Source organism: Dysidea avara, chromosome 11 (genome assembly GCF_963678975.1).
Source record: "Dysidea avara chromosome 11, odDysAvar1.4, whole genome shotgun sequence".
Classification (NCBI taxonomy): domain Eukaryota; kingdom Metazoa; phylum Porifera; class Demospongiae; order Dictyoceratida; family Dysideidae; genus Dysidea; species Dysidea avara.
Window position 1 is genome coordinate 8,629,205 of NC_089282.1, and position 15,022 is coordinate 8,644,226.

Below are 15,022 nucleotides of genomic sequence, written 5' to 3' on the forward strand. Positions count from 1 at the left end.
CATATCGAAAGAAATGGTGCCACGCGCCCCCGGATTATATCAATAATAATAATATTATCATCTGAAAAGTGAAGTATCCATTATGCTTCATTGTCGGCTATATTCAACCCGTTATGCAGCAGTACGAATCAAGAACTGCTTGAAAAGCGCCTCTGCTATCAAAATAGCCACTATGACAAATACGGACGATTTCCATTACGAAGGGAAGCCATCACATGCTATCGCAAAATTGACACTTTCGCTGTAAACAAAGATGAATGGGACACAAAGAAGGACATTGGTAAGTCCATGAAGAAGGCATTGTACATACTGCGGTATGCCAATAGGTACCTGTCGGGCCAAAGCGACATCAAACAGTGAAAAAATCAAACCCGTAGCCTTAGCCGTTATCGAGTTACGCTTGTCTGAAGGCATCAGTCAGTCAGTCAGTAGAAGATTCCGTTAAATAAATTATTTTTAAAATTCCATAGCAACTTGTTGAAAATGTTTCGGGTCGATCTGAAAGCTTATTTGGGCTTAGTTTCACCTAACCAATACTGCCTCATCATCGTCAGGGAAGATTGAGGTTGCTTTTTGGGTGATTTTATTTCGTGGGCCATGCCTACTCCTTTGTGGTCCCTACTATACACTACTATCGTAGTGTATGATACTAGGGTTTCATTTCCATTTAGAACAGTATTAATATAAATGGCTAAAGTTTGTAGCATTACATGTAGCCTGAATTGATGGATATTACTAATCTGCAGTTATCCGCCTACGTGTATTTGTATCACTTGGATAAGATGCATCGTCAATATGCTTACTGTAACCCTAAACCAAAAATGTTTAGGTGCTTCCCAGGCGTCTAATAATTATTATATGATTTATTATTAATGCGCTAATTCATACATTTATAAATGAAGTTTAAACCATTAAAAATGTTAATTGTTCCTCGGCAGTGGGGTTGCACCCCAGACCCTTGCATCTGTACTAAACTAGCTCTGTACCCCAGTACAGATGTTGGAAACCTCTGTTGGCTATGTCTCCGATAATCACTGCATTTAGTCAGCACTAAAATTAGGGTAGGAGATATATAACTTGTTCTTGCTTGATATTAAGAAAGCATGTATGGTGTTGGTATATATGTATAATATGAACTATCTAGCAACAACTAGCTAGCTAGCTTGCAATAATTGCTTCACATCCTACCTGCTGTCACATGCACCTAGGACTTTTGGTGTTTGTTGCAGTCGTCATATTGTAGGCTTGAATCTAATATTCTAGCACAATAAAATATAATATACACATATATATATATAATATATATATTTTTAGCATAGTAGGCAGATTTTCAGCATGATTATAGGCAAAATATCACAGAAAATAAAACAAATCCATTGAATGATGCAAGTATACTGGCGTGTTGTGATAGTTATAAAAGAAGTTATATAAAGTTGATTAATTGCAAGGTGAATAACATCAAGCTGCTAATACCCATGCAATGTATACTAAACTACATTATGGCCTTGGTGAATTGGCCTGAAGCGTTATCATGACAACGTCGGCAAGTTTTGATTTGGTGGAATAATGCCAAATTTCACCAATCTGCTAAAATTAAATTCTTAAGTTACATATGTGGAATTGATCTTCATATGCACTATTGCAATTGCCTAAATTAAGTAAATTGGTTTTGTATATAGATGGTTGTAGCTACAAGACTATTGTCTTTCAGAACAATTAAAAAGCTGAGTTACAAGTTTCAAAAATAACAAAGCCTTTCTATGGCTACTTAGATGTATGTATGTCTACCTCCCTGCACTGCATGGCTTGTTATGCTGTTTGTTGTTAATACACTTCTTATTCTTATAGTACTAAAATGAATAGTAACTTTTTACTATTTAAATAGTTGTGAACAAAATGATCAATTATTCTTTAAGTACGTATTTCTATTGAATAAGTACTGAACTCTTTATTAGGGAGTAAGAAAGTATTTCTATTGCTTCTGAAAACTAGAAAATTTTACATGCCAGTTTGTAGCACTATCTAAAGTTTTTAATTTAATGTTGGCTTGAGCACAAAAAGTGCTAACAAATATTTGAATAATGGGAATATAATCATGATGACTGCTCAACCAAAAAAAATTTCAAATACTCGAGGTACTCAAATATTTGACTGTTTAGTCAGACTATATTCTATATATGATGCATGGCTTTACTGGGATATGATACAACATATATATAGGGTGTACAACATGTGTGTTTAGTAATATGCAGTGAGTATACGTTACCAAATATATAAATACCTACTTCATATGAACTCTTGCTACTAATTCAGCGTAAGTGGGAGCTATACGCACCATGCTATTATCAACAGTCCAGTTTTTCAGGAATACATATTAACAAGCATACCTAGCAATAACAATTTAAACTAAAAAAAAATATTAATTGTGATGTGTTACAACAATAAAGAGTTCCCACAACATTTAAATTCTAATTAAGAGTGTACAAAACTAATTTATAAAAACACACAAAGAAGTGTTATACAACACATTCCTTATAGATTTTCTCAAGTACTTCTTTAGCTTCGGACATTGACTTTAGAGCATCAACAATTGTCTGCCAGCTATGATCCTGACTGGTGGTAGTTCTGTACCATGTTCCCAGCAGATCTTCCAGACACTTCTTGTTCCCTCCTCCACTGTAGTTCCGTTTGATTGCATCAGCTTCGTTCTGACCCACTAGCTCAGTGGCAAACCCATACCAGTGCTCACTACGTAGTGATGACTGTTTGCACCAATTCATGATGTCCACTGGTTGAGGCTCCTGGTCAACTACAATGCCATAGTAACATGTATACAATACTTCATGGGTAGGACTGCATGACCACTACAGTATATATATACTGCATGTATACATGTATATAAAGTGGCCATGTTTTAATTTGAATCACTAAATCAATCATTAAACTTAAAGCACAATTTCAATTATACACCAGTGGAATAGCTCGGTATTTGGACTTATGGTATTTTCAGTTCTCTACCTTGAATGTAAATAAAGGTTATGTAAAAAATTTCTAATCTTTTTCGTGGTAAATCATAGATAAATCTCTGTGATTGTGACTGTTGCTGTGTAGTACTTTGTTTGCATTTGTTATATACACCTTTGTGCTCTAGCCATGCCATCCACCTAGTTGAGATGCATGAATCATGCAAGTTATTGTGTAGTAGTAAATTATGTATATAGGTGCTATCTTATTGTTGTTTGCAAAGCAACATTGCAAAACTAAACCAAGCTTTAGAAATATCATTCACTATTATTTTGCTTCTGGTTAATACAATTTATCATGAGTTAAAACAGCCTCATGCACCAAGTGAAACAACAGTGTTAAAAGACTTAAGAATAGTCAGCAAATTTTATAAGTAATAAAAGTGGTAGACACGACATCACTAGCTGAAACAATAGCTTTGGGGACAAATATTATGTTGTTTCATTACTTTACAAGTGCAATTTTTGAGTGCAGCAAGCTCAATATCAGTTATATTGAATACTTCATCTATAGCTATTGACACAAAAATCAACACTGCCAAAGCTGAACCTCAAAATTCATCTCTCAAATTTCTAGTCAAACAGATAATTATAAATACCACCAAGTTGTAAAACTGACTGGTACATCCTTTCCAATTCCCTGCTTACAAGTGTCTCTTGATTATGTACAAACAATGTATCGTTAACATTCACATTTACACATTGTGTGGCTATGCATATACAGTGGAACCTCAGTTATCTGATTCCATGGGGACCACTTGCAGTTTAAAGAACTGAAAAGTCCATAACTTTGAATTTTTGTGCAAAATCATCTTAAAAAACAATGTATTTAACTTTTTAAAAATGAATTTTAACTACTCTAATAGAACACTCACTCTAATAGACATGCACAAATCTGGTAAACTGAAAGTCCTAGAGTTTGGGTAACTGAGGTTCCACTGTTTACTCATATGATAAAGATATTACAATGATAATGTTGCTGAATTTGTGCTACTCACGTGCTAGCTTCTCAGTATTCAAGTATTCCTCTAACGTCTTGTCTCCCCATTTGCCAGCCACTTCACAAAGTGTACTCCACTTACGTTTGTCACTAGCAGTGCGACGTCTCCATGTCAAAACAGCTTCATTGAGAGCTTTATTTCCAACCTTGTCAGTGCTACAATTAGCATCAATTGATTTGATCCTCTCATCATTTTTTTCCTTCAACAAATAGTTAGCTAATTCCTTCCAATCAGCATCAAGTGGTTTTAGCAGTCGTTGTGCAGTACCGATGTCAAATGGTTTCCATGTCACTGTAAACATACTGACATCACTAAATATCACAAGCCCTATACTATACAGTTGATTTCCAGTTAGTTGGTTTGCAAGTGTGACTGTATTTAACAAAATCAACCATATGAGCACAAGAGCCAATACCAGCATGAAGTTGCTGCACTGTCAGGCTAACAATTTCCACATCAAAACACTCACCTCCAACTTGTTGGATCTGCTTTTGGTATATTATGGTATTCTGGCAGCATATATAATAACCGTACCAGATGTCTGTACAGGTCTGTGAACACCCGGCATATGCTATTGCCAGTTTAAACACTCTGGATAGACCTTTTTGTGAAATTGCAATCCATTTCCTGTCTCTGACAGGCTGTTTTGTGGTCTGGTGCCTTTAATTACCATCTGTAGTCTGTCTCACCACCTCTGCCATCCCTTTTTAGTAGGGGCTAAAACAAACCATTCAAATGGTTCATGATCATTATTCACAAATCAAGTATTCGAATTCTGTTGAAGCAGATTCGATATTCTATAGATATATAACTCACAATGGTAAAGCAATAGATTTTAAAACTTTATGAAATATTTGGCCATTTTCTTCCAAAATAATGACACTTATAAGAGTTGTACCAACAGACAAGCACGAATGTATAGTAGCAATTTCTTTGTGTATGGAATTTTAAATATTTGTGAGCTCAATGCATTCATTTAGAATGTTCGAATATTCTTTCGTTTTAAAATTATTCATTTCATTAGCATTTAGAATATTTGTTTTAGCCCTACCTTTTAGGACTCGTGATATAGCAATACCTACCTAAAATGGAAACCCTTCAAGGATTACCTTGCAATTAGATGCTTGGAATCACAACATCTTTTGGTAAAACGTACATAGTTGCCAGGGCTGGTGAGTTACAATGCTTTAAAATAATATATTTTCTGTTAATAAACAATGCACCCATGTGAGTGATTTCCAAAATTCAGTCACAAATACACTCAAATTACACGCATGACCCAAAAAGTATATACGTATACACAGTTGAATGGACAGCTTCATACGCCTTGCATTGTGTCAATTAAACCACCTCTTTCTAGTTATTGCGCCCATATACATCTAATTGTAATTTTGACCTACAAATATATGCTCTGATGCTGCTGATTATTGGGAGCTGTATATTTAAGGATGTCATGTCTGGGTACAGTATTGAATGGACAAACGTATCTCATCAGCACACGCCAGAGCATACATGTCATACATCAGTCTAACAACAGATCACACCTACTAACTGTGTACTCCTTATAGCTATAATCATACAGATGTATGTTATAATGACTCTAAATTAAATGTATGTAATTTATCGTACCTTTGGCTGTTTTATCAGTTTGTTCTGACACTCCAGATCTGTGATCATCACTTGTCATTGAGTGATTTTGTGTTGACAATTCACTTGAATTTGTTTGCGCCATCAGTTTCTTGTATTCTATATAGACAACACTAGATACAAATCAAAGTTTAAAATGAACACAAAATTTTATATACAACAGTATCGTGTGATTGTGAATTTATGCAAGATGATGGTGAATGATCTGTAAATTAATGTACATCTGAGGGCATGGGTGTACATATTGGGAAAATCCCCAGACTTCCTTCTACAATATACACATTGTAATTTGTATCCAATATCCTTATGCAAAAGTAGCTTAGCTGTAAAGAAAGAGCACATTCACGAAACCATACAAAAGTATAACTGATCACTAAAAGAGCTGATATATCAGTAGTAAACAAGGATGAATATTTATACAACTAATTATATATAATTAATGTTTTAACATTGGATCTTTATAATAACTTGTGTTCTACCTTTAGTATTGATGTGTTCATAAATAAATCCTTCTAATTATTACCCTATTGACTGCTCTTTTGCTGTGCAATAGTCGGTGTACAGAAAAAAAGGCAGCCAGCCAATAGGAGTTAATCAGGAATGCAGCAAGACTGAATTTAGGACATGAATCGTGATAATTATACATACATACTTGTGTCAACATTCATCCTTGGTTGCTTCGGTTATCAGCTCTTTCATTTGCTTTGCTTTCATGGATGCACCCTTATTTACAGCCAAGCTGTTAGAATTTCACTTGTTAATCAAATGAATTATACTGATATACAGTCAGCTATTTTGTTACAGGTTAGCGAACATGTGCAAACAATAATAAGGATGTTGACGATGCATGTAGTGATCATTTAATAGTGATGTAGAGTCTGTTTCTTACACCTTTGTTTGGATAAAAATTCAACAGTGCTCTATTCATTTACCCTAGCTATTTAAAGACTGATCCTTGAATGTTCCTAAATCCTGGACTTCTATATATTATTGTTCCCTTGGACTCAACTCAACCCTTTGAAATATACTGACTCACTTACAGTTTTTCTGTTCTGGATTCGTACATGTGATAATAATAATAGTAACTTAAGAAGCTTGATTGCATTAATGAAAATGCAATTGTAATTCATACGTCCATACATGCCTGCTTACCAAGAATGTGTGTTGTAGGCACATGTGGAGCCATGCTTACTTAGATATCTGTGTCTTAAATAGAGTTTGGACATCATAGAACTACTAGTTTACTTTTTACAATGCTTCCTGGAGTGTAATACCTTCTATCATACAGTACAATAGTAACTGTATAGTAGGGACCACAAAGGAGTAGGCGTGGCCCACAAAATAATATCACCCAAAAAACAGCCTCAATTTCCCCTAACAACGATGAGGCAGTATTGGTTAGGTAAAACTAAGCCCAAACAAGCTTTCAGATCAACCCGAAACACTCTTTCAACAAGTTGCTACGGAATTTAAAAAATACTTTATTTAACAATTTTCTAGTGACTGACTGACTGACTGAGTAACTGACTGACTGATTCCTTCAGACAAGCATAACTTGATAACGGCTAAGGCTATGGGCTTGATTTTTTCACTGTTCGACATTACTTCAGCCCGACAGGTGCCTTTTGGCATACTGCAGTACGTACAATGCATTCTTCATGGACTTACCAGTCTCCTCCTTTGTGTTCCATTCATCTTTGCTGACAGCGAAAAGTGTCGATTTGGCAATAGCACGTGATGGCTTCCCTTCGTAACGGAAATTGTCCGTATTTGTCATAGTGGCTATTTTGATAGCAGAGGTGCTTTTCAAACAGTTCTTGATTCGTTCTGCTGTGTAACGGGTTGAACATAGCCAACAATGAAGCGTAATGGATACTACACTTTTTCAGACGATAACTGGGGCACGCGGCACTATTTCTTTCGGTATGCTGGATTGCAGAGGTGCTTTTCGAATGGTTCTCGATTCAAAATGCTGCATAACAGGTTGAACAAAGCTGACAACAAAGCATAATGGATTCTTCACTTTTCAGACGATAATTGGGGTGCATGGTACCATTTCAGATACGGTATATGTGGGCTCACCAGTCATAATAATTACATATTTACAAAAAAAGTTAACATACAAGTACACAGAAAAAAATGGAATTTTCAACTAGAGTAGGAACCATAGCACATCGATAAAAAGTACTGATCAGTTGCACGATATTAAATCACAGTAAAACAATAAGAAGTGTTATATCCCTACTGTGCATTTCCATTATGGTATCATGAGCACAGTAGGGATATAACACACTTCTCATAGTTTTACTGTGATTTAATGTCGTGCACTACTCCAACTTGTTTCAGTACTTTTTATTGATGTGCTATGGTCCCTACTCTAGTTGAAAAATTCCAAATTTTTCTGTGTACTTGTGCTATAATCCAGGGCTATCTGCTCTAGTTACCAAGCACCTTAGCACAAGGTAAGCGATCTTGTAGGTAGTTTTGAATTTTCTGTATATTTATTAGGTATTTATAAATGTGCAACAGAAGAACATAATGTGAGGTGTTGTGCAATGAAGTGGATGATGTAATGTGGAAAAGTTTATTGAGTGGTATTAATTTTGTTGATGGTTTGTGGTGGCCACAAGGCCATACCACTCAGTATTCACAAAGCATTAGATAATGCCATGGATCATTTGACTCTGTCAGTTCATTAGTTCTCACTGGCCAATTTCTACAATCTTTTAAATTGCCCATGCACCATAATAATACATACATCCTATTCCAACATGGCCAATTCACCTGTAGAAATAAGTATACATCCGTACATGTAATCTATTTTATTTTCAACAAAGTCTATGCATATGCCATATCCATAATGCGCGTGAGGCATATGCGCATGTGTATCACCTAACTAGTATAATATATTATCAATCACTATAGTGGAGCTTACATGCATGGGTTGCACTTGAAACTATGCCGATTTTTTTTTGTGCATGCCTATTACCAAGAGTAAATAATGGAAGAGAGAGTATCCAACTGCCATATACTGCATCAAGTAGAGAAGCCATCCTGTAGTACTGTCAAAGTAAGTGTTGAATAAAGTAATAAACACCTGCTAGCTCAGACTGTTTGGCTTCAAATCATGCCTGGACACTTCAAACAGTCTGAGCTAGCAGGTGTTTATTACTTCATTCAACACTGTCTTTGAAAGCACTACAGGATGACTTCTCTACTTGAGTGCTCATTTTTGATTCATTATATGGCAGTTGGATACTCTCTCTTCTATTATTTACTCTTGCTATACGTTACTAAACAAATAGTCCCTTATCTGGATTACTATCCAGTACTGACTCTGTAAGCCATGCAGTTTCAACCTTGGACCTGCAACTATAATGTCCACCTTTTACCTCACATTTTATGGGGTGTCCACATTTTAAGGAAGGTTCACCTAAATAATTATACTGATTTCAGCTCTGTTTGAACACTTTCTTTCCATGCTACATCACGACTCATGAGTTCTTCAGTGGTGATTTTTAAATAACTCATGCATGCAGCCTTACCCATATAGGAAACTTTAAACAGACTGGTTGACAATCATATATAAGAATAAAACAGTGGCTGATCCAAGGGGGCACCCCCCCCCCCCCCCCAAAAAAAAAAAAAAGCTGTCAAATATTCTAATAGAATAATAATCTATTTACTCAATCATGATGATCACACACCCTGTACTATTGGTCTATAAATGTGCTAGTCACCAAACATATAATATTAGGCCAACATTTGTCAATTCCTTGTTTCCCGTCACCCACTCGTGTGCCACTTTGCCTACTGCATCGTAGAAATACAATTTTTTCTGTGCTCAAGATCGAGATACTCTAATAGAGCAGTCAGCAACTCTAATATAACAAGTGCACGAAAACATTTGGAATTTTCAACTAGAGTAGGGCTAGCATATCAATAAAAAGTACTGAAACAAGTTGGAGTAGTCCATGATATTAAATCACAGTAAAACAATAAGAAGTGTTATATCCCTACTGTGCATTTCTGTTACGGTATCTTGAGAGTACAGTAGGGATATAACACTTCTTATTGTTTTACTGTGATTTAATATCATGGACTACTCCAACTTGTTTCAGTACTTTTTATTGATATGCTAGCCCTACTCTAGTTGAAAATTCCAAATGTTTTTGTGTACTTGTTTGTGAACTTTTTTTGTAAATAGTTTTATTATGACTGGTGAACCCACGCATACCGCATCTGAAATGGCACCGAGCACCCCAGCTATATCAATTACTGTCTGAAAAGTGAAATATCCACTATGCTTCATTGTCAGCTATGTTCAACCCGTTACACAGCATTTCGAATCAAGAACTGTTCGAAAAGCACCTCTACAATCCACACATATACCAAAAGAAAAAAATAGTGCCTCAAGCCCCAATTATATTAATTACCATCTGAAAAGTGAAGTATCCATTATGCTTTGCTGTTGGCTATGTTCAACTCATTACACAGCAGTATGAATCAAGAACTGTTTGAAAAGCACCTCTGCAATCATAATAGTCACTATGAAAAATACAGACAATTTCTGTTTCAAAGGGAAGCCATCATGTGCTACTGCCAAATTGACACCTTTCGCTGTCGGCAAAGATGAATGGGACACAAAGGAGGAGACTGGTAAGTCCATGAAGAATGCATTATACATACTGCAGTATCCCAAAAGGCACCTCTCAGGCCGAAGTGACGTCGAACAGTGAAAAAATCAAGCCCATATAGTCTTAGCCGTTATTGATTACACTTGTCTGAAGGCATCAGTCAGTCAGTCAGTCACTAGAAAATTCTGTTGAATGATTTTTCTTTAAAATTCCATAGCAACTTGGTGAAAGCGTTTCGGGTCAATATGAAAACTTGTTTGAATGGGTTTAGTTTTACTTCAGTAACCAATAGTGCCTTATGGTTGTCTGGGAAAATTGAGGCTGGTTTTTGGGTGCATGATGTTATTTCGTGGGCCATGCCTACTCCTTTGTGGTCCCTACTATACATTTACTATCGTACTGTATGGTACCTCAGCTATCCTACTACAGCAATCATACCCATTATTTATTTCCTGGGAGACATTCAAACTCCTCTAAAGTGTTATTTTGTTACTCAATTTCTTGGAAAGTGCTTGTTGCATACACTTATGAAAAGTTTCAACCTCAGCTTCAACAGTGTATTGTCATTTTGAAGGCTCACCAAAATAATGACATTTTAGTTAATAACTGCCCACCCTCACTGCCTGATTGCTCTCAAGCCCAAGGTGATGGGGAACAAGGAATCTTATTATGTTGGCCTTATTGAGAATCCTCCATAGTTGCTGAGCATTATGCACCTATCAATGTATTGTCCCACCACCCTCCCCTCGGGCGTAAGTGGGGCTATACAGAATTGACATGAAACTGCTGCTTCACTATGGGGCATTTGACGATTGTTCATTAAGCGCCCAAGTATTTTTTTGTTGTAACTTTCTATGCTATGTCAAATCCCGAGTAAATCACCATGTTATTATTATTATTATTATTACTAGGACTGCGTCACATACAACCAAGTACATACACCAACGTGACAGCCCCCCGGTGAGGCTATTAGGTGGTGAATGCATTATCTCCAAATCAACTCATTATGTCACAGTAGTGACAGATATAACACAATAGTGGCATCGTAACTAAAGGCCACCAGTAGCTAAGTGCCAGTACATCATTGGTGTGGTAATGGCACAGTGATGTGTACAAAGTATATGTATACAAAACATACAGGAGAGAACTATACATTATTGCAGTATTGTTTGCAGCAATACATTATAGGCAACATCACCATGCAGATAAAAATTATTAGCCAATATACAGCAATGCATATCAACATCAACTAGAGCTAAGTAAGGTTCATCAGTGATGTAGCAATGGCACAGTGATGGGTGACACACTATAGTTATGCATACACAACTTTCAGGAGATAGCTACACAATGCTGTAGGCGTATGCAAGCCAGATGAACCAGATAAAGGAAGACAGCCAAGCCACTAGAGCCTAGTAGCTACGCCAGGTGAAGGCAAAAAAGATTAAGCACGTATTGAATTGCCTGACACCAACACAAAGAAAGTTCGCCATGCCAGCTGCACAAGACAAAATTGTTTACTTGTATTTTATATGTAACTGTAAGCTTATAGTAAAGAGCGTGGCATATGTCAGTTTAATGTTTTCTTGGATTGTTTATTTACGTGAATGAATCCACTGGCAGCTGGCATGGAGACTTGAGATGTTACAAACATAAAAACTTACTTGTAATCTTCTTGTTTACACAAGTGGCTTCTGGCTCTCCTGCACGGGCATCACTAATCTTCTTCGTGCAATATGTAAGTAATTAAGCAAGGGTGTGGTACTGGACGTTATATAGAATTACACGTAAGGTCAAGTCATCAGCACAAACAGGAGCGATGATTATACGTTTGTGCCTTCATTCACAGGCGAATCTATCCCCGGTTAGTTCATGTCTCTAGGCCTCGTAGTTTTCTCAAACATTAATTATTAATTATTTATTTATTTATTTATTTATGACGTAATTTTAACCGCGTTTCGTATTATTCTTAGTACTTGGTTGTATAATTAACACTTTACAGTGACCAGCACTGAAACATGTGCTGCAGCCTTGCAACTGGGGCCAACAGTGGGGATTTGACATGATAGGTTTACCCTACTATGAGGCATTTGACATTTGGCTGTGTCAAATCCCCACTATAGCCTCATATATTCCCGAGGTGGGGGGTGGGGTAGTAAGGCAATACATTGATAGGTGTATTAAAACTAGCATCTGCAGTGCTATCCCCTGCACACTATGGGTATTTTACAAATGAAACGCACCAGGACCGGTCTTGCATGTGCATGCCATTTTTAGGTCCATGCATAATAATTATTATATAGCTAGCTGAATTAACTACTCGTGACTGTCATTTAACTATCCCTATACAACTCTTGATCAATGTAGATTTTTTTTCCCGGGCTGGATGTACTGCCCTTGCCTACCACCCCCAGCACATAGGAGCAAGTGTGCTGGACAACTGAAAGGGGGACAACTAGAAGTCCCTAGGGCCAGCAATATGGCCCATTTCCGGGGAAGCATGGATGGAACGATGAAGGATGGATCGTTGTTCCCCGCCGGGGTGCACATTGTAGCAGAACGAAGCAATGAAAATGACAATGTGCAGCAAATCCACGCCAGAGTACCACTATAAGATGTTGAGCTGTGGTGAGAAAGCATGTCGGCCAGACGACGATAGCTAGAATGTTAGCGCTTCTCCTCCGTCAATATAGATATTTAGTGTGCATAAAACTACCATCCCTCTTGATTCTTCGAGTGATCTTCGGTCCTGGTATTCGCTTCCTGGCTCTGGGCACGGCGCTAAGTAGGTTGAGTTTACCATTTGTTACCGTGTTATTCTCGCTCTGCTTCTTGAGTTCTGATCCTTTGATGCGCACTTATTGGAATGCCCGGATGGCGTAAGAAGAGCCGTCGAAAACAACCAGTTGATCTGTCTAATAATGGCGTCGATGTTGACGATGATGACCCTGACCGTGTGTGGTGCTCTTGTGGGCGGCCTTTTGGTAAGAGATTGGCCAACCTTTTGAGTGCAAAGCACAGTCTTTCCTATGGAATAGTGATGGGATGGCTGAGATGTAAATTGAGCTTCTCTTTGTTGAGGTCTGCAATTATGTGCATTCGCGGTGCCAGGTCCAGTTTGCGCTGTCCCACATTGCTGAGGCACCGATTGCTGTGCAGGTAGCTGAGGCCCATATGTAAGATAATTTGTTTTTGTTTATTATGTACTGTTTTACCTTATTGTAACAATTGTTGCTGATACCAATAAAAATAAATAAAAAATAAAACTACCATCCTAAAACATATGAAATAGCTTGGGGTTCACAGTCCTACTACCCTGGTGCACCCCCTGCTAAACCCTGGATCCGCCCTCTGTATAAAATTATAACTTGGTATATATAGGCTATTATAGCTATGCAAAAGTGGAGCAGTATAGCTATTCTTGAACACGGATCGGGAACTGGCATGCATGGTCAAAGCGAACTGAAATCACTCGTCAGTGAAATGAACATCATGTAGTTTCAAAACCATGGTAACCAAAAATTACGCAATGGACCACACCCAAATCGCCATGTTTTTGTACCAGACTGTTTCATGTTGCAAGTTGAATTCCTCGCTTAATTCATGTCAAGACTTATTAATACGTAAGTAAAATAGATGCCAGTGATAGAATAAAGTATGTAGGTGAGTTATTAGGCATTAAAAGATACGTACTGCCTCCCAACAGGGCAGTTTCGTAGGAAAGAGAAATGCATAAAAATGGATTTGGCCAAATTGCGACCTATTCACCGCCCAAAGGTGTTTAAAACTAGGAGAAACTTGAAGTATACGTCTTTATCCAGCACCACAGCATCGTACAGCCACATCCAGCCATCCCCGAGTTAGCCAGAATCGCTCATGTGCTGGGATTCTCACTTCGTGTGAAAAAGCAGACACCAAAATAAGACCGCTAAAGTTTAACTGATGGTTGATTTCGACAATAAAACTTAACTCTAGCAAAATTCACTACTAAAAGTCTTCGTTTTATCACTGTTTGGTAGTACGCCATCACCGGTCTCGTATCTTTCAGGAGCTCTGGCTAATCCTGGGATAGCTGGATGTGGCTGTACGCTGCTGTGGTGCTGGATAAAGACCTATACTTCAAGTTTCCCCTAGTTTTAACCACCTTTGGGTGGTGAATAGGTCGCAATTTGGCCAAATCCATTTTTAAGCATTTCTCTTTCCTACGAAACTGCCCTGTTGGGAGGCAGTACGTATCTTTTAATGCCTAATAACTCACCTACATACTTTATTCTATCACTGGCATCTATTTACTTACGTACTAATAAGTCTTGACGTGAATTTAGCGAGGAATTCAACTTGCAACATGAAACAGTCTGGTACAAAAACATGGCGATTTGGGTGTGGTCCATTGCGTAATTTTTGGTTACCATGGTTTTGAAACTGCTCTATACATTGCTGTTACACTAGCTTGCATACAAAGTAACTAGTAGCTATAGCTACGTACGTGTACCTCAGTTGGTTATATCAGAGTCCCAGCTAGAACAATATTTTCATGAGTAACAGCTTCAACAAAACCCAGGAGGATCTAGTGGCTGAATTTGAAGCCGAACTGTGACGAGTTTTTCTGCTTCTACCGCCGGTGTTCGACCGCGTTGATTTTCTGTGGCCCTCCGGCGCTGACAACTTCTCAACTGAGGTGCTCTTTCAAATGGTTCTAGTTAAGTAATGATTAATA

At 37.5% G+C, this 15,022-nt stretch overlaps 1 protein-coding gene across 1 annotated transcript; it reads right to left on the reverse strand.

Moving 5' to 3' along the window:
* Positions 1–2,352: 2,352 nt before the first annotated feature.
* On the reverse strand, positions 2,353–15,022 carry LOC136238992 (uncharacterized). The gene is made up of 4 exons (XM_066029720.1): positions 14,798–15,022; positions 5,654–5,770; positions 4,022–4,315; positions 2,353–2,809 (listed from the first exon to the last, which is right to left on the reverse strand). The coding sequence occupies exons 2-4, from the start codon at positions 5,754–5,756 to the stop codon at positions 2,517–2,519; spliced, it is 690 nt and encodes a 229-aa protein (XP_065885792.1). The 5' UTR covers positions 5,757–5,770; positions 14,798–15,022; the 3' UTR covers positions 2,353–2,516.